The sequence below is a fragment of the Gigantopelta aegis genome, chromosome 15 (assembly GCF_016097555.1).
Source record: "Gigantopelta aegis isolate Gae_Host chromosome 15, Gae_host_genome, whole genome shotgun sequence".
Lineage (NCBI taxonomy): Eukaryota > Metazoa > Mollusca > Gastropoda > Neomphalida > Peltospiridae > Gigantopelta > Gigantopelta aegis.
Genome location: NC_054713.1, coordinates 35,341,261 through 35,361,241, shown reverse-complemented (window position 1 = coordinate 35,361,241; position 19,981 = coordinate 35,341,261). Strand labels below are relative to the sequence as shown.

At 36.0% G+C, this 19,981-nt stretch overlaps 1 protein-coding gene across 1 annotated transcript; it reads right to left on the bottom strand.

Annotated features, from left to right (window-relative positions):
- Window positions 1-469: 469 nt before the first annotated feature.
- Window positions 470-19,343, bottom strand: LOC121390379 (integrin-linked kinase-associated serine/threonine phosphatase 2C-like). Its single transcript, XM_041522177.1, has 10 exons — window positions 19,208-19,343; window positions 13,815-14,018; window positions 12,548-12,665; window positions 11,375-11,481; window positions 9,575-9,668; window positions 7,939-8,026; window positions 6,397-6,518; window positions 5,319-5,438; window positions 4,031-4,115; window positions 470-1,803 (listed from the first exon to the last, which is right to left on the bottom strand). Exons 1-10 carry the CDS (start codon window positions 19,239-19,241, stop codon window positions 1,645-1,647), a joined length of 1,131 nt encoding a protein of 376 aa, XP_041378111.1. The 5' UTR covers window positions 19,242-19,343; the 3' UTR covers window positions 470-1,644.
- Window positions 19,344-19,981: the final 638 nt, after the last annotated feature.

Sequence of the window (19,981 nt, the reverse complement as noted above, 5' to 3'; positions counted from 1 at the left end):
TTTGAAAAAGAAGAAATCCACTGACACCACATAAGCTACTCCTACTTATAAAACAGCAAAGGATTTTTTATATGCATTTTCCAATAGACACAGCAGTACATATCACAGACTTTGACATACACGTCATTGGAACAGAAAAAAACTAAATCCTGAGGTTGTGCTTTTGACCCTCTTGGTGACCCATTAAAAGAACCGTATAATTAAATTTAAAACAATAATAATGCTAAAAGTTCACATTTTATCTTGATTTTTTTTTTTAGTTCGTAAACAATAACACTCAATGAGACAAAATACCAATATAAAGTGACGTCATTAGGTATGACATTTCCTGAAGACATTATTTTTACGTTCATCGGGAAATTAACAAACTTGCATTGCTATTGTAATGAATATAATGGAATTTTCATTATACCATGCATGAAAACTTTACTATATTTATCTGTGTAAGAAAAATAACACAAATTCTGCATAGTTTTCAGTTTTTAATTCTTACTCGTAAAACGTCGAATAAAACACTTTTGTCACAAGAAATCCTTTTCACATCAATTTTTTAAAATTTTAATGCTGTCCCAGAGAGATAACAAGAATTTGATAAAAGTTTATTTGAAAAATTATCAAACAATTTGAAATAACAATCAATATGACACGAACAAACCTAAACCTTTTTTTTTTTTAACCAGATGTGTAATAATTATGACATACCTTTCCACAACCAAATGTGTCCAGGTTTTAAAATGCAAGCATTGTTTTAAGACAACACATAGTACTTGTTAATAGATTATATACAAATGAAACAAATATTTTATAATAGTTACTGTTGAGACTAAAATGCACCTAGTGGTCGCGTTGCCACAAACCTTTTTTTTTGGCAAGGCAACAAAATTCAAGATATCTGCTTGCGATTTTGCCATGCAAGCAATGATTACAGTAATAGTCAGAATAATTTACAATCACAGAAAGCCGAAAAAGAGTTTTCTTCTAAACTGAAGAAATATGTCTTCGTTGCCATAGTAAATAAATATACCGGGCACGGTGGAGCCCCCTTCCCCAATAATTCTGAATCAAAATTATTATTGGTAATTAATCTTAATGAATTTTACTTGTAGAGTGCAGGAATCTAGTTTCTACAATTTTATGGGGGAGCATACCCCGAACCCCCTAGAAACTTTGCTTTGCACCCTCAATCTCAAGTCAGCCCCCCTGAATGTCTACTTGCTTCCACCATGCCTGTATACGCTGTTGCAATTGCTAATTCCTCTTCTGTGTGTTTTTTAGCAGTGCGACTACAGCCATAGCAGTGGCTACTGTTGCCATGCTTGTAACCAGTTTGGCTACTACGATCCCTCAACCTGCCCATCCCCACTAACCCAATGCTAAAAAAAAAAATCATGATGCATTAATTTCATTCCTTTAAAAATATATGGCAAATATTAAGGTACGTGTGCAGAGGGAGGGTTTGGAGGGGTTGAAACCCCTCCCTGCTCAAGCAACTTTTCTTTGGCTTCAATATATTTTCCAGGGGAAGAATGATTCGACTCCCCTTATAAACTTGCTTGCCACAATCTAGGCCCTTCCTGCAAAAATTGCTGCACATGCGCCTGAAATTATATTAGTAGATTGAACATTATGAATGGAAACCGCTCATCAGGATTTTCCATGATCCATCTGTTTTATGGACACGATCATGACTGTCACATTGTCGCCACTTAACCGGAGGACTGCGTCATTCGCCAGTCGGTTGCACGCAGTTTCAAAACACGTATCTTCTGTAGTCTTCCCGTCAGACGAGGCGACTTGAGAAATCTGGAAAATGAATTTATTTAAAATATTTTGACTTATTTTTCGTAATTTGTAACAAACTACAATGTTGACAGGCAAATAAATGTTGCATAAAAATTTCACAGAAGACCGCAATTGGTGAAATGAAGGAAGGAAATGTTTTATTTAACGACACACTCAACACATTTTATTTACGTTTATATGGTGTTGGACATATGGTTAAGGACCAGACAGATATTGAGAGAGAAAACCCGCTGTTGCCACTTCATCGACTACGCTTTTCGATTAGCAGCAAGGGATCTTTTATATGCATCATCCCACAGACAGGATAACACACACCACATCCTTTGATATACCAGTCGTGGTGCATTGGCTGGAGCGAGAAATAGACTAATGGGCCCACTGACAGGGATCGATCCCAGACCGACCGTGCATCAGCCGAACGTTTTACCACTGGGCACTTGGTGAAAAAGACCAAGAACTATATGAAAAGAATTTTAAAAATTGTGCATGCAGAAGTTAAACTGTGCGTGGAAAATATCAGTTTGCATGGTGAGACTACAACAGATTGTATAAAGATTAGTAGAGTGCATGACAACTACCATAAATACCAAAGATTGTGCATAAAAACCGTTTGTGATTGAAGATTACCAAAATAACTGTACGTGAAACTGCCAGATTGTGCATTAAGGCTACTAAAGATTGACAAAAAAAAGAAGAAAAAAGTTGAAGTTTGTTTTGTTTAACGACACCACTAGAGCACATTGATTAATTAATCATCAGCTATTTGGTAATTTGGTAATTCCGACTCGTAGTCATCAGAGGAAACCTGTTACATTTTTCCATTAGCAGCAAGGGATCTTTTTATATGCACCATCCCAGAGACAGGATAGCACACCACAGCCTTTGACCAATTGTGGTGCACTGATTGGAATGGAAAACACACCATTCAGTTAAATGGATCCACCGAGGTGGTTCTATCCTGCAACGCAAGCACTTCAGGTGAGTGCTCAATCGACTGAGCTAAATCCCGTCCCACTAAAGATTGTGTACGAAGACTACCAACATATTCGTGAGAGACTGCTTGAAGACTACTAAAGTGTATGCATGAAAAGATTGTTTAAGAATACTGTCACATAGTACATATTATTACCAATATGGTTAGAAATATCTCGGTACATGTCAAAGTGATACGTCCCGCCAGAATGCCAAGTGGGACATAATACTTTGACGTCACACTATAACGTCATCGAGTGGGCGCACTACAACTTTGCAAGAACGTCAACCAAGTGAGTGGAGCGATAAAAATTAAGATCGATTATGGGTAATAAATAGGATATTAAACTCGCTAGCATTTCGTATCATGTTTATGTCCCTCGTGAAATAATTTTCATTATCTAGCCTTCATGTAAAATTCTTTAATCTCATTGGTTGTTTACCGTTGGACAAATCCCTTATACCCCTGTGGGCGGAGCCAAATTCTCTTATACCCCGTCTGTAATTTCCAACAGTTTCCAGCCATCCCAGTTAATGCTAAAGCAATAATTAGATTATAAATAACATTGATAATCAATCAGGTATACATAATTAATTTTATTTTTACTATAAAATACACTATTTCAATACTTTTAAAAGCTGCAATGTTGAACTCGGCCACCTAATTATGGTCGTGGTGTTATTGTATTAATGTGCGGTTAGCAACATTCTTGTTTGGTTTTTTTGTTTGTTTTTTTTTTTTTTTTTCACTACATACATTTCTGATAAAAAAAAAAGTTTTTTTTTTTTTTTTATTAATATCCGTTTCAGACAATTTCGTATTACAAACATTTGAAGTTAAAAACTCGTTTATCGATGGAACTATTTTTCGTCACTGGCAAGTGGTTTCGTTCGCGTCCACGTGGTACGGCTCTGTTAATAAATTGTTAACAATTATTGTCTGGCGTTATTTTGATTATTTGGCTATATGGTTTAACATGTCGGCAAGATAAATTCGTTGTAGAAGCATCTCTCGGGGTATATGGCTTTTTATGTACCCTCTGTGTGCTCTTTTACCCCCTCAGCTTTGGCTCGGAGTAAAAGAACACGCAGAGGGTACATAAAAAGTCATATAGTCCTCGTGATGCTTCTACAACTTATATCGTCAATCGCTGTAGCTCGTGACAACTAAAAATTATTTCACTCGGGACATAAACATGATATAAAATGGAAGCTTGTTTAATATGCTATAAAAATGGACCGATTAATAGATTACCTGTGAACTGGTCTTGTTCACAAAGTCAATGCTTTCTTGCAGGGAGTAGCTTTTCCACAACCCATCGCATGCAATCAGGATAAATCTGAAAACATAAAACAAAACACTGATTTATCTCAGAATTAAAAAAAGGTTCAATAAACCAATGCATATTATCGACGTGAAAAAGAAAGGAATATACAGTGAAACCCCTCTAAACTGGACAACCTCGGGACCATGTAAGATGTCCAGTTTTAAGACGTATTCAGTTTAGAGAGGTTCTCTTCTGTACAGATATTTAAAAGGGGGCCGTGAAAAACTTCCTGTTTTGAGGGAATTCCGGTTTACAGAGGGTCCGGTTTTGAGATGTTTCACTGTATTTGTTTAAGAAGATGATGAAAAAGAAGATGCTTTTTTGTACTGTCCATTGTACATATTACATATACATATATACAGAGAATAACTAGCTAATGACGTCGGATATCTGCTTTATTCTGTGAAGGTTAGAATGAAAATTTTCTCATTCGGCCTGAACAGGATAAAGCAGATATCCGATGTCATTAACTAGTTATTATCTTTATCCTACAGAACATAAAAATTAAGTGGAAACGCTATTATTTCTGTTATTTCAAACACACTGTATGATGACCTAGAGGTCAAAATGAGCAATTTTGTAATGTAGCTATGCGTGCAACGTCACACGAGGACGTTAAAAGTCGTATCCTGATATGACTTTGCTTTATCCGTCAGCATATTCTGTCAATAGAATCGGTGGTTGCCGGATAAATACTAATTTTACAAGAAGGTCCATTCAATAGAACCATATAACCGTTAATAAAAATGTGTTGAGTGCGTTGTTAAATAAAACATTTCCTTCCATTCAATAATGTAACATATTCAATAGCGTAACATTATGACACCATATCCACAATGATATAGAAAACTCCTACCAAAACATGTATTCAGACAGTACTGCTAAAGCAGTACAAATAAATATTTAGCTCTCCTATGTTCAAGGGCCATAACTCTGTCAAAAACAAAAAAGGCAAATCGACATAAAGTCAAAATTAATTTGTTACTCTAAATGAAAAACCTATACTGTACACTAATTTTATCTTAGTATCTTGAGACAATACAGAAAAAGAAAAAAAAAGAGTCTGGAAACCTATATATGGGACAGATGGATGGATTCAAAACCTGTAGTCGCCACCTGTTGGACCACAAGAGGTCTAAAACCCCACCAGCATTGTAACTTTTCTACACACTTTCAGGTAAAAACTATGAAACTATGTAACACAATAAAAACTACCTGTCATTCTCAGTGATTGGACATCGTTTCACATTCGGCAAACATGTGACTCCATGGTTTTTGTATGGTCCATCGCCAAGGGAACGAGACACTTCCAAAACTCCCATCACTCTACCTTCCCTAAATACACAAGAAAGGAGAGAAGATGAAATAAAAAAATACACCTGTGACATCACTGTATTGCCTCAAACCTGCATTATTTTTTAGTAATTCAGTGATTCCATAACTCTCCATTACTAAGTTACTATAGGTTCCCCAAATATAGTAATGGACAGGTTTTAAGTAAGTAATCGATACTTAAAATGTTCCCCGACGACGTAATTTTTACGACCATCAAAAACTGATGGAGAGTGTGTTCTGTATTGTGATTGGTTAATTACATTCTTTTTTCGGGATCAAATGAAAATAACACCCAGAAAGCTAATGACGTCAAGTTGACGGTTTAAGGGTCTACAGTTTGATTGTATACCAGGTATTTTTTTTCAAGAAATACCAAATATACAGTTGGACAATGGACATAACCATATGAATGTAACGAAAATTTAATGATTAAAACTTGAACACAACTAACAGACACACAGCATTTGAACTTTGAGTTAGTAATCAGCAGGGTCTCCACAGAACTCAGCTGTAGGATTCATCTGCAACAGAATTTTTACCATTATTGGGCGTTTATTATTTGTACTAAACTGGGGACGGGACGTGGCCCAGTGGTAAAGCACTCGCCTGATGCACGGTCGGTGTGGGATCAATCCTCATCGGTGGACTCATTGGGCTATTTCTTGTTCCAGCCAGTGCACTATGCCTGGTATATCAAGGCCATGGTATGTGCTATCCTGTCTGTGGGATGGTGCAAATAAAAGATCCATCACTACTAATGAACAAATGTAGCCGACTTCCTCTCTAAGACTACATGTCAGAATTACCAAAGGTTTGACATCCAACAGCAATCACAAATAAATCAATGTGCTCTAGTGGTGTCGTTAAACAAAACAAACTTTAACTTTGTACTAAATTGCCATCACAAGATGATCTCTATTCACAAATCTAGCCCTGCTACAGTGTGAGTAAATTCAACCTGACATGGCCTCCAGTTTTCTGAATTCTCATTCGCTCTTCATACAGAGACGGACTGTGATCGGCCGACAGAGGAATCGGCACGCACTTGTCCTGGTCAGGTTTGTACCGACACAACACAGCCTGGAAAATTAAATGAAAACATTGATCAAGGGCTGGTGCTTATAAAATTTTAGTCTAGACTCAAGACTCTAATAGAATCTGAGACACTAATGACATCACAATTCCATACAAATTGTATGCGTGTGACGTCATTTGAAATTGAGTCTGGACTAGGTATACAAACCATTGCCAGGTTCACCGTTTCACAAAATTAATTATTCTTATCATTACTGCTTGATTTTCTTAACCCTAACCCTAAACATAACCCATTTTCTTTCTTGGGTAGGCCCCTGTTGACTGGTTGCATTCAATTCCACAGCTCCACACCCAAAAATTTCTTTCTGGCAGAAACGCTGCAATGAATCAATGGATAAATCAATGTGCTCTAATGGTGTCGTTAAACAAAATAAACTTTTAACTTTTGTTGCAAAAGTCACTGGTTGATGTAGGCAGGCTCATAAATAACACTGGTGAGCATTTTGCCTATTTCTGTAGAGTTACAAATTCTTAAGTTCGAGCCTTGATAAAATCATCTAGACATTGGTAGCCAGCTATGTAGAAAAGCTTTGGACACCCTTGTGATGTTGGCTTGTGTGCATAAAACGTCTTCAAATAAAACAAAAAACCACTTAAGGTCTCCCTACACAGATGTCATCTGCCATTGAAACCCATGTTAAATTGCCCAACTTCAAATGAAGATTGCCAATAGAACGGGTTCTCATTGGCACTAACAACACACACCACTGCGAACATACATTATAATATATAAGCATTTATTTTCACTCCAAAATTGAGAACATTGCCATCTCAGTTTTTTGCTATATGACCGCATCTGGCTGTAATACCGGTCCGAACATGTGGTTCATTAACCCATTCACTCCGGATGTCTCTTGCGCTATACACCCATGTCCCAAAAGGTCGATGCACAATATTACAAAATAACATGGGCAAAATACAGCCAGATGGCTTACCATTAAACATACATATTGTTTTAATTTTTCACCATTTCCTAGAAGTGAATATGTCAACCATAACTTGTGTCACAGTTAGGAACTATAGTTGACCGTGATCAATGAACTCTTACCGGAAATCATCTGTGTAGTGAGACCTAAATCAATAACTGTTCTTTGCACCTACCTACTAAAACTTGATTTTGTATACAGTCAAACCTGTCTTAAGCGGTCACACAAGGGAGTAGATAAAAGTGGCCACTTTAGACAGGTGACCGCTGATTACAGGTTGCCACATATATAGTATTTAAAACATTTGTTGTCGTTTCTTGTTTTACCGTCTGTACTGTTAATCAATGGATGTGTGCTTCACAATTGACTATAAATCAACTTATGACATGTCTCCTTCAGAAAAAATGCAAATTGAATGTATTAAATTAACAGTTCTCAACAACTTTGTTTTCGATCGTTGACCTACAACCTCTACTGACCTTACTGTCTCCGAGATTGGCGATGAAGAGTGTATCGTTAACGACTAAAACTACCACGGCTGTCGTTCCATCCTTCCATGAAGGTTTACTGAAATAAACACAAAATAATGTATCAACAAGTTTATGTTTAATGAATTTTATAAAAAAAAATAATAATAAAAAAAAAGTTTATTTTTAGCTAAGTCGGTTGAGTGTTCGCTTGAGGTGCTTGCATCGCAGGATCGAACAACCTCGGTGGATCCATTCAGCTGATTGGGTTTTTTCTCGTTCCAACCAGTGCACCACAACTGGACGAAGGCCGTGTATGTTTTTCCTGTCTGTAGAAAAGTGCATATAAAAGATCCTTTGCTGCATTAGAAAAAATGTAGCAGGTTTCCTCTGATGACTGAGTTAACAAATGTTTGACATTCAATAGCCGATGATTAATTAATCAATGTGCTCCAGTGGTGTCGTTAAACAAAACAATTTTTTTTTTTAGTTAAAAGATTTAGGACGGGGGACATAAAACAGAAGATTTAGATTTGTTACAGTGCAATCATGGCAATTAAACAAACGAGTTTAATCTGTCAGTATTACAAAAACCACTTAATTAACACAAATAACACAAAACATTTTAAGTTCCACAGCAAAATAAATATTGTAGAAATTTGAAAACGCTGCAGCAATCTTCACGGCATTGCCGATTTCCTTAGTTAATTGCCAGGGTGGCAGCGACCATTACAGGTTACAGGATACTTTATTAACGTGCCTATATCCAAGAGGTATATAGGTAGTACTAAACCAAATAACTTCTGGCTGGGTCAAAGTTCGAGGTGCATTCAACTTTTGATAGAGAAGTTAACACCACAAGTCCTGTGATCATTGATAAATGTGAGTGTGTTGGGTTTAAAAAAAAATAGTTTCATCTGGGCAAAAAATGTAGGCAATTTTATTTCATCTAGTACCACTGTGTCATTTAGCCCTGTGCTTGAAACATGTATGGGGGTACCTGTAAAAAAAAAAGTATTCAAACTTTGTGCGGAACTAGGGTAGTCACAGACGCTACCTGTTATCTCAGAAATGAGCAGCTTCACCACCAATTTTTTCTGATTCACTTTAAGGGTGAGGGGGTGGTAGTATTTATATCTGTGGCGTTTATGTCGATTAAAACACTGCACGTAGCAGGGCTCAAATTTAACAATGGCACCGACAGCAATTGCCGCCATTGAGATATAAATTGTTGTGGGTTACGAGCATCACCGTTGGCACTTTTGTGCTACTGGATAAAAATTACTGCTGTCCGTAAAACTCCTCAACAACAGCATAATGAATATATCTGGTGTACATTATCTGCCAGTATTTAACATTTGTACATTTGAAATATGTCTACATGCAACAAAATAACCTTTCAGTCATATTTATTTGCTGTACAAGTCACCTTTTAAAAAACTGCCACAGGCAGGCTTAAAATTGCCGTCGGTGGGTCGTTTCACCCATGGCAATTTTTTTTGTTTTTTAAAATGCCGTGGGTGATATATTCTTAAGTTTGAGCCCTGAGGTAGGAGTTTCAGCCACATGTTACTATTGTCGTCTGTGGGATTTGATTTGGTGGTATACACCCTTCAGGCATGTTGACACAATTATATCTAGCTCTCACCTTTTAGCCGCATTCTTGAGAAAATCCTCATCAGTCTTCTTAAAAGCATCAATGAAACACTTCTTCATTTCTTTTTCCACTGAATCAACATCACCTGGAATAACATAGATAAGTACTAATCAAAATTAGTTCACAAAAACCCCCACCCCAAAACATCAACAACAAAAAAAGACATGGGAGATAACTGGGATAAGTAACTGAAGTTAAACAACAAATTTGAAGGTTGTAATTAATCATGAGGATTATAATCGGCCATTAATCATTAATGCATGAAACTTGACATGACAAACAATAACCATACAGATGCATTATATGCCACATCTTGGTTTATATGAGTGGCAAATCATATATCTTGATGTCTTTTTTTCTTCTTCTATTAAAAATAATATTTTAATGCAGTACCTGACACCAATACATCAAAGATTAATGTCCTAACCAGATTGTTAACAACTATGATAAATTACTATCCTACCTTTAATTACCGTTAGGTTTCCCCACATTTTGTTCAGACAGAAATGGTGGAAAAAATTTACAATGACGCAGCTTCCATATACTAGAATGTAACAATGTCACCTATATCGACTTCGCTGAGATCTCCTAGGACAAAAAGCATGTAATTTCTTGCCATCTGCCATTTTGCTTTTTTATGCAATACTCTTCAAGACGGGTGAAAAGCTCAGAATAATGAGACGTAATGGATATGACGTCGTGATGATTGCTTTATACCATAACACGCCACGATGTTGTTAGAAAGAAACAAATGTTTTATTTAACGACGCACTCAACACATTTTATATACGGTTATATGGCGTCGGACATATCGTTAAGGACCACACAGGTACTGAGAGAGGAAACCCGCTGTCGCCACTTCATGGGCTACTCTTTTTCGATTAGCAGCAAGGGATCTTTTATATGCACCATTCCACAGACAGGGTAGTACATACCACAGCCTTTGATATACCAGTCGTGGTGCACTGGCTGGAAATAGAAATAGCCCAATGGAACCACTGACGTGGATCGATCCCAAACCAACTGCGCATCGAGCAAGCGCTTTACCACTGGGCTACGTCCCGTTCCTGATGTTGTTAAATGACATCACATCCTGCCAAACCCTTTGGCTTTTATTGTTAAAAAAGAAAAAACAGGCAACCAGGAGATCTTATCGAAGTTGACAAAGATGACATAGTTACCACCTACAGTGTATCCTCTCAAAACTGGACCCGCTATAATCTGGAATTCCCCCAAAACCGGAAATTTTTCACGGTCCTTTTTTAAAAATCAGTACAGAACTTAATTTCTCTAGCTTCTCTAAACCAGATGCCTATAAAAACCGGACATTTCACTTGGTTTAGAGGAGTTTCACTGTAGTATGGAATCTGTGTCGCTGTAATGGTTTTTTCATGATTTCCGAATGGACAAAATGTGGTTGAAATCTACTAGTAATTAATGTAGTAGAGTACTTTTTTGTGGTTGTTAATAATCTGGTTCAGAAAATATATCTCAGATATACCTTGGTTTATAGTTATGGAGTCATACAGCCATAATTCAATTGCGTACAAAAATATCAGTAACAATTGGGATATGATGCTTATGTAGCTAGTTCAATAAAGTACTCTTCTAGTCAAACTAAATGTATTTAGTTTCAAGCAACAACTTATTAGGCCATCATGTCAAACCATTGACTACCCTTTGGTTTAATAATTATAGAAAATCAAATATTGTGAAGGTGCAGAAAGGGTTTTTGGCGGCTCAAAATTAATCTATTGTATCAGCACATGGCACTAGGGCATCAAGGATTACCCTTCGGAAAGTAAGTCCGGAGGTTCACCCGCAAACTTTCAGATGCAAACCTTGAAGCTCTTGAGCCCCCGTGGCCGTCAAACACGCAGTAGAGAGAGAGATGGTGTCTGAAAAACACAACAACAAAAACCATGCTCGCAATACACGCCATTAATGGTTAGTATTTTACATTTTTTAGTGCAAATAATGACACTTTCAAGGCTAGCTCTGGGTGCAGGGAACATTTTGTTTTCAAAATCTTGATCAGCGATATTTCTAGTCAATTAAAAATTGAACTACTGTTTAATGTTTTAAAATTGTGTAGCGATCTCCGAGTCTTGTGTAGTGAATCGCGATGCGATACTGAACAAAATGCTCCCTGGTTTTGCCAAAGCTTCAAAAATCACAAACACCCAGTTATTTTCTAATAAAAAAAATTTACATTTTTTTTTTAATCACCAAAATAAAATAAAATTTGCCAATTGTTTTTTGAATTTGCAATTGGCAAAGTTGGCAAGTGCCAGAGCTAGCCCTGAATTCAGTATTAATTATCTTGGTGTACCATTAAAAAAAATTATTTACTGCAACCTACCAAACTGTTTTTAATCATTGGCTATTAACTACAGGTATCTTAATGTATATCAAACCTCACTGTTTAAAGAGACAGACCCTAGTTTCAACCCGTGAAAATTAACACAAGTTTAGTTAATCTACAAACCTGTAACACATTTGGATAAAGTTACAACTGAGTGAAACATGAGTCTGTGACACTGAAACGGTGAAATTAAAAACCTATTATTACGGTAGGCCATTAATAATAGTTGGTAAATCATGCTTTCTTAGGCATAAATATTCTATGATTGCTGAGTTGTAAATGTTAAAACTTTCAAATATCACGTGCTAAAAATATGACATCACAAGTTACTCCCGTGGAACCTTCATATGGTATCAATATGGTAATATCTTAAATGGGTCCCCATAATCTCCTCAATTTGTTTCACATCGAGATCTGGTTTATAAGTCTTTAATTTTTTTTAGGATTACATTTTGTAACTATACTGTTAAAAAACAAGTTTTAAAAAAAACAGAAGGAAAAAGAAAATAACATTGGCCAAATAAAAAGACAGTAAGCTGCAATGAGTTTTTAGATTATATAAAGTTTGGTTTGAACACAGTAAATAAAGTACAACTTACATGGATGGATGAAGGTCTTGAAATTCATCCAGGAAGTTATCAACCAGCACGTGAGCATCTTGCATTTCCTCTCTCTCTCCTCTCCGGTCCGCTACGTAACCTTTTAAGATGTATCGGGCTGAAATGACAAAAATAATATTTATTTGCAATATTATTATAATATATACTCCAGCATTTATTAGGTTTGTTTTTGGACAATCCTCACCACATAGGATACTCTCCATAATTATACACAAGAGATTAAATTTTTTTTAATACTAAAAGCTTGGTTTGTTTAACGACACCACTAGAACATATTGATTCAGTAATCGTCGGCTATTGGATGTCAAACATTTGGTAATTTTGACATTAGTCATAAAAGGAAACCCGCTACATTTTTTCTAATGCAGCGAGGGATCTTTTATATGCACTTTCCCACAGACAGGATAGCACATACCACCGCCTTTGATATACCAGTCATGGTGTAATGGCTGGAACGAGAAAAAGCCCAATGGGCCCACCGATGGGGATCGATCCCAAACTGACCGCGCATCAAGCGAGCACTTTAACCACTGGGCTACTTCCTTTTAATAATGCAAGCATTCAGTGAGTACTGCTAAAGCAATACAGGTTGCCTACTGGGCTAAAAAAAAATTCATATCTCCTAAGTTCAAGGGCCATAACTCTGTCAAAAATGGGTAAATTGTCATGAAAGTCAAACTTGATCTGTAATAGTGAATTGTAAACCATATAAAAAATTTCAGCTCAATAATGTGAGACATTTGGGGGGGGGGGGGGGGAGAAGTCTGGTGCATGACTGGTATATCACAGGCCATGGTATGCGCTATCCTATCTGTGGGATGGTGGATATAAAAGATCTCTTGCTACTAATGGAAAAATATAATGGGTTTCCTCTCTAAGACATCCAATAGCTAATGATAAATAAATCAATGTGCTCTAGTGATGTCTTTAAACAAAACAAAACAAACTTTAACAGTACGTAGGTATAACATTCTCCATGACATGTGAGTCTGCATTTCAACCAATTAATTTTGTACTACAGTATTCTTGTAACGAACATGCTTAGAACGAACTACTGCATATTACTAATTGAACATAAAGTCCCGTTTTATCTCCCTAGATTTTAATAACCAACTTATGCAAATGTGTACAACGAACTACTGCCATAACGAACTAACTAGATTATGGGCCCTTCCGGTTCGTTATAAGAATACTTTACCGTATAATTGTTTTCTAGGATTTCGTATAATATAAATTTATCACCAACCAGAAGTCTCTGTTTTAACATGTTTCTGATTCTCATTCTGAATGGAATCTTCTGATTTCCTCTTGTTTCTGATCTTCTGTTTGTCATCAGCATCATCAGCTGGCGGCAAGTCGCCAAACAGGCCAGAGTTGTCTCCCCTATCTGTAGCTGGAACACTCACAGGGAACTTTGCTTTTGAACCAGACGTATTCTTCACTGGAGATGCTACAATGGAAAATATCATGAAACTCTAAGAGTCAAAAGTAAATCGAAATTTTTTTATGTTATGCCATCCTATAATAAAATATTGTGGCCCAACACATCAATATGGTGACTCCGGTTCCTGATCCACTACATGATAATAACATAATTGCCTACAATTTCTCCAGATTGGCAAAAAATGCATCACAATATCCTGTGATGTTAATAATACCGGTATTTATTACATACCCATTAAATCTTACTATATAAATACAGTCCTGAATACAAAAATGAAATACACTTTTCCTTAATCAACTCAACTGCCGAAACTATGCCATATTCAACGCTACTATTTATAGCACATGGTTACCGGGAATGCCCTTAGCGATATGTAAACAAAGTTGGTGCTTGGTTTGAATTGTCTATTAAAGCAGTTAACTGTTATGCATGTTTAAAATGCTATTTTGTGGAACATTTGAAATGAAAACAAGCAAAAACGGTGACGAATATTTACAATTTCATGAGCGCGATACCAAAATTAGATCTGACGGGAACACTTCTCACCAACAACCCTTTAATGCACGATTAAGGTCGATGACAGTCACTTTTTGGACCCATGTTTTGGCTTCGTACACAATAAATAAAACATATCCAATGGTAATTTTGTGATATGATATATTTGACAAAGGGTACTTTTTATTTCTTTCATCTTTTAAAACTTAAAATTAATATTTTGTCCAGAATTATGAAATTAAAAAAAAAAAATACCGACCTGCAAACAGCGTTGTCTGCTTGTAAAATAAATTTGACAGGGGTCAAGGTTAGTAGACTAGTTTTTATTTTAATATTGCGAAGCATTGTAATAATATAGCTAATTTTGAATTTAAATGACGTCACTTTGCATCTCCTTACAATAACCATAAACTGAGTACATGACGTTTCCTTTTTAAGAATATTGGAAAAATTCAAATGCAAAATTGCTATTGAATTTTTTTTTAACATTACTAATGCACCTGAATGTGGTTGAACAGAATCTTGTGATTAAAAAATTGTATCTTTTACAAAATATGGATTTCAAGTGAAATTACGGTAAGATATACTATATTTATTGTGTACGAAGCCAAAACAAGGGTGCTAAAAGTGACTGTCGTCGACATGCACCATCTCCTCACATAGAAAACTTGGATGAACTGACAACAGGATTATTCAGTGGAGCGATAATTTATGGAGGCACATTTAATATAAACTTCAACTTTTCAGCAACGAATAATTCCATGAACATCAATAAAAGAAAACATACCGATGACGACATAGACATTGAGTGTACAATTCTTGACATTTTTCTTCATTGATTAAACTGGCGTGCTGGTTTTGTAACATATTACGAGCAAATTAAATATTGCATTGTTCGTGAATTTTAGCTATTACATTATCTTTAAAAGGCATTTCAAACAATATCATTAATATTATAAGTAACCCTTCATTCATTCTTTCTTATTTCTATTTATTGTTTAAATATAACTATATTCCTATGTGTAATAATTAGTGGTTCATCGGTCCGCGTAGTAACACAGCTGACCTAGTTGTGTAAATTGAGAAATCCCCGTCATTAGCTAGCAGTTACAATTTTTTAACTATTATTTAGAAACAAAATTCCAATTTAGGGTATGTAATAAATACAAAACTATATATGTGTGGTTTTCTGATTTCTGTATTCCACGAGTGTATTTCCTGCCGGAAACCCCTCTGCGGCATCGGGGTTTCCGACAGGAAATACACTCGTGGAATACAGAAATCAGAAAACCATATATATGTAGTTTTGTCTATGTATTCATTTTGTGTCTAGATGGCGACAACTGCTGTGTTTGGTCACCTACCAAATACAGGGTTAGAACTTACGATGACACCACACAAATTGCTGTAAGTAGGGAGAATCATCGATTGCACTTTTGTGCCTGTGGTAAAGCTCCTCAACAATGGCAAAATGTACACACAGTCTTGTGTACATTATCTGCCAGTATTTAACATTTGCAATATGTCTTCATACAGCAAGGGGGCGTGACGTAGCCCAGTGGTAAAGCATTCTCTTGATGCGCAGTCAGTCTAGGATCGATCCCCGCCGGTGGACCCATTGGGCTATTTCTCGTTCCAGTCAGTTCTCCACAACTGGTGTAACAAAGGCCGTGGTATGTACTATCCTGTCTGTGGGATGGTGCATATAAAAGATCCCTTGCTGCTAATCGTAAAGAGTAGCCCATGAAGTGGCGACAGCAGGTTTCCTCTCAATATCTGTGTTATCCTTAACCATATGTCTGACGTCATATAACCATAAATAAAATGTGTTGAGTTGATCGTTAAATAAAACATTTCCTTCCGTACAGCAAAATAACCTTCAGTCATGTTTATTTGCTGCAAAAGTTACTTTTAAAAATATTGCCATCGGCAGGCTCAACATTGACGTCGGTGGCCATTTCACCAACGGTAATTCTTTTAAAAATTGCCGTTCAACCCTCCCAATTAAGAAAATGTTCACGACAAAAAAACATGCCATGAGAAAAAATTTAATCTAGCAAACAGCAAAACAAAAAAGTTCCGCGGAGAATTAAAAAACCCCACAGCTATCTCCATGGCATTGCCGATTTCCATGGACAATTGGAGGGGTTGTCGTGAGAGACAAATGCTTGAGTTCGAGCACGGAAATATACATCTGCCAATCAGGAATCACAGGTGGCGGCAACTAAAAGAATAGACAAATTAGCTAATTAAGCACTCCGTTTATCATTCAGTAAGTAGGGTTTCTAAAATACAATTATACATAGCAGGACAAAACAGTTATTTTGATTTGTTTTGTAACCACTTTGACAATGGTGGATTATTGTGTGCTGGAAAATAATATATACTTATTGCTGCCTTATTGGGATGGATATTACTACAGAACATTCCGATGCCTACTTGTTTCATCATCCCAAAAAAATATGCAAAACTGTATATTTTAGTTCTAAGACTAATTCCTGATATGACGCGTTAAATATTACGTAACCACCAGCTCGCCAGAGGGAGATTCACTGAGAATGAGATGGAACAAAATGGCTGTGACCCGTTAAGATATAATATAATATAACAGTCACATTTGTACCATTTTATTAATTAAATATACCAGGGCTTCTAGATTATGGTAGCCCCACTCCCTTGGCTAGTGATATTCAATGTTGGGCTAGTAAATAACTACTATTGCCATGCCCGATGGCTAGTGAATTGTTTTGGTCAAATGTTGCAGTTAAGTCTATTTTGTAAATATAAATATCCTGCCCACACCCAACCCCTCAGTGTTTTAAGCTGTCTCTCCCTCTTTAGGTAACATATTTGATTATTACTAGTATTTAGTAAAATTGTATCAACTTTAAGTAAAGTAGGGCTAGTGAATTTTTAATTGTGGCTAGTAAAAAAAATTAATCACTGATCCCATGGCTAGTGGATTTTATGAAAATTCTAGAAGCCCTTGTTGATATTAGCCTTCTGATTATTGGCTTAATTTTTGACAAAAACCAAGCTGAGGGGATACTAATTTATAACTTTTACCTGGGCTAAACATTCATGCGAATCCCCGAATCCAATTCGTGCCATTAAGTATCCACGAACGTACGAAAACAAAAGAAACATCTGCAAGTCACTTCTTTCGATTTGCAAGCATTAACCTTTAGACTACTGGATTAATTTTTAACAAAAACCACGTTGAGTGGGTACAAGTTTATAATTTTTACTCACATATATTCACTTAAATGTTTCATAAATACATGAAATAAAGTTCATATATGAATCGGTAAGTATTATTTTCGTGTCTTTTTTTGTAATTTGTATTATTTTAGATCGGCTAATGGTGATTAAAATTAGGCAAAAAATCGAAAAAGTTGCGTTTACTTACGGGCATTTGTGGCCAGCTGTCCAGTATTTATGTCCATTATTCCCGATAACAGTGGTTTTCTGACCAGAATTTGTTTTTAAACCCTAACTACGATTCATATTGCAATATTTGGTAATTTTCGTTGTTGGTAAAACGATCAAATTTATTATCAAATTAGCTGTTACAATCAGCTATCGATCCCTGAAAATTACTGTGACGTGCCGCCATTGTTGTCAAGCGAAAATACTTGCCGAAAACCACTTTTTGAACTCAAAATTTCAAGGTATTTTCAATTGAAAAAATCAAAACAAAAACCACCATTTTGAAAAAAAATCTTTTTTCTTTAATTATATTTCCGTTTCCGGTGAGTGTCGTGTGCAAAACAGCGGGAAATATGAATTGGGGAATGCACTGTATACAGTGTACAGTATATCGACTGACGTGACGTCGGGCGAGATATCTCGCCTGCAGTAGTCAGAAGGTTAAAGAAACTGTTTTATAAAATGTTTTCTTTTGTATTTTGTTTTAACTTTATGTTTGAGCTAAAAATTATGTATTTAAAATATAACTTTGAGGTAACTGATCAGGTAATCCACAGGTTACACAAATATAATTAACATAACCGAACAATTGGTTACCTAGGTAAAAACCATGTGTACCGACTTCCGGTTACATGTACCTCAGATTTTGAAATATTGTCCCCTCTTTCTGTGACTCAATGGGAAGTTATGCTGCGACCTCTCTCTCACTAACAACTAACCATTAAAATGCTATCTTGAACAGATAGCCAAAATGCGTGCTCAGTATAGTTTGCTAACCGTAGAACTTTGAATCTATAGGCTACATGAAAATCAAGTTAAATTATACAAGATCATGAACATGAAACCACCATCGGAAAAATATCCAACCAGTCTCCCCCCCCCCCCCCCCACCACCCTTCCCTCATCAATGTAAAGAGGGATTTTTTGATGGGGCTTATATATGGAATGAAGTGTGGGAGGGACCGGGCGGATATTTTGCCACCATTTTTTTTTTTTCTACCCCTCCTGTCAATTTACACAATTGTAGTATTGAGGGAAAAAATGGAATGGTATATTCTTTCGGTATAACAAACTATAAGCTAACTATTGTACTTTATTGCATAAGTTAAATCCTGGGATGTTTTTTTTTTAATTCCTATTATTGGTAGTGTGCAACCATTCACTCACAGATCAATTAGAGTTAACGGTCTTGACTATAGATGCAAAATTAGATTGGTAAAGATCAGTCTTAAACAAAAAGTAGACATTAATTTATATTTATCTTTTCTTACATGAAGGTTGTGGTAAATCGCTGAAGATATCCATTACTTATGGCAATAAAGCAACATAAGAATACATTAACAAGTCATATTTTTGCACACATTTCTTGTCAATAACTTATCTCCAAGAAGTCGACAGGTGGCGATGATGTTGGGCACTATTCGGAAAGCCTCGGCCAAGTACGCTTTCTCCGGTTTGATTCGTATGAATCCGCCAAGAAGTTCCGACTGCCAGCAAACTCGGACTAAAAATCGGACTCAAAAAGGCGTCTTATTTTGACGTCTGGGATTTGGCTTGGTGCTTATAAAACTTTTAGAGTTTCGATTCAAGATTAATAGAATCAATCAATTTTTATTTCTTTATATATGAATAATACAAAGAATATGGCACATTTTAAAACATAAGTATCTGTAAGAATATTTAAATAAGAACATTTATACAGTCATATGAATAATGGCACATTTTGTACCTAGACAAACATAATGTCGTATATAATTTAGATGGTTTAATAATAATAAATAGACCTATGCTGCTTATACTGAAGTAGAGGATCTGGAAAGTTTTGTTTTTCTGTGTCAAAAGATTTTGTAGCATGCCTGCCCAACTATTTGTGATATATGAGCTGGGCAGTCTAGGAGGGGAAAAAAACAACAACTAAATTCCAAGTCAGATCTGGACAGTGTATTTCTTTTCTTTTACTTTGTAATAGTATAACATATTCCTAAGGGTAAAATCAGCGGGTTTTTTTTTTTTTTTTTTTGTATTTCGTCCACTACAACCTGCAT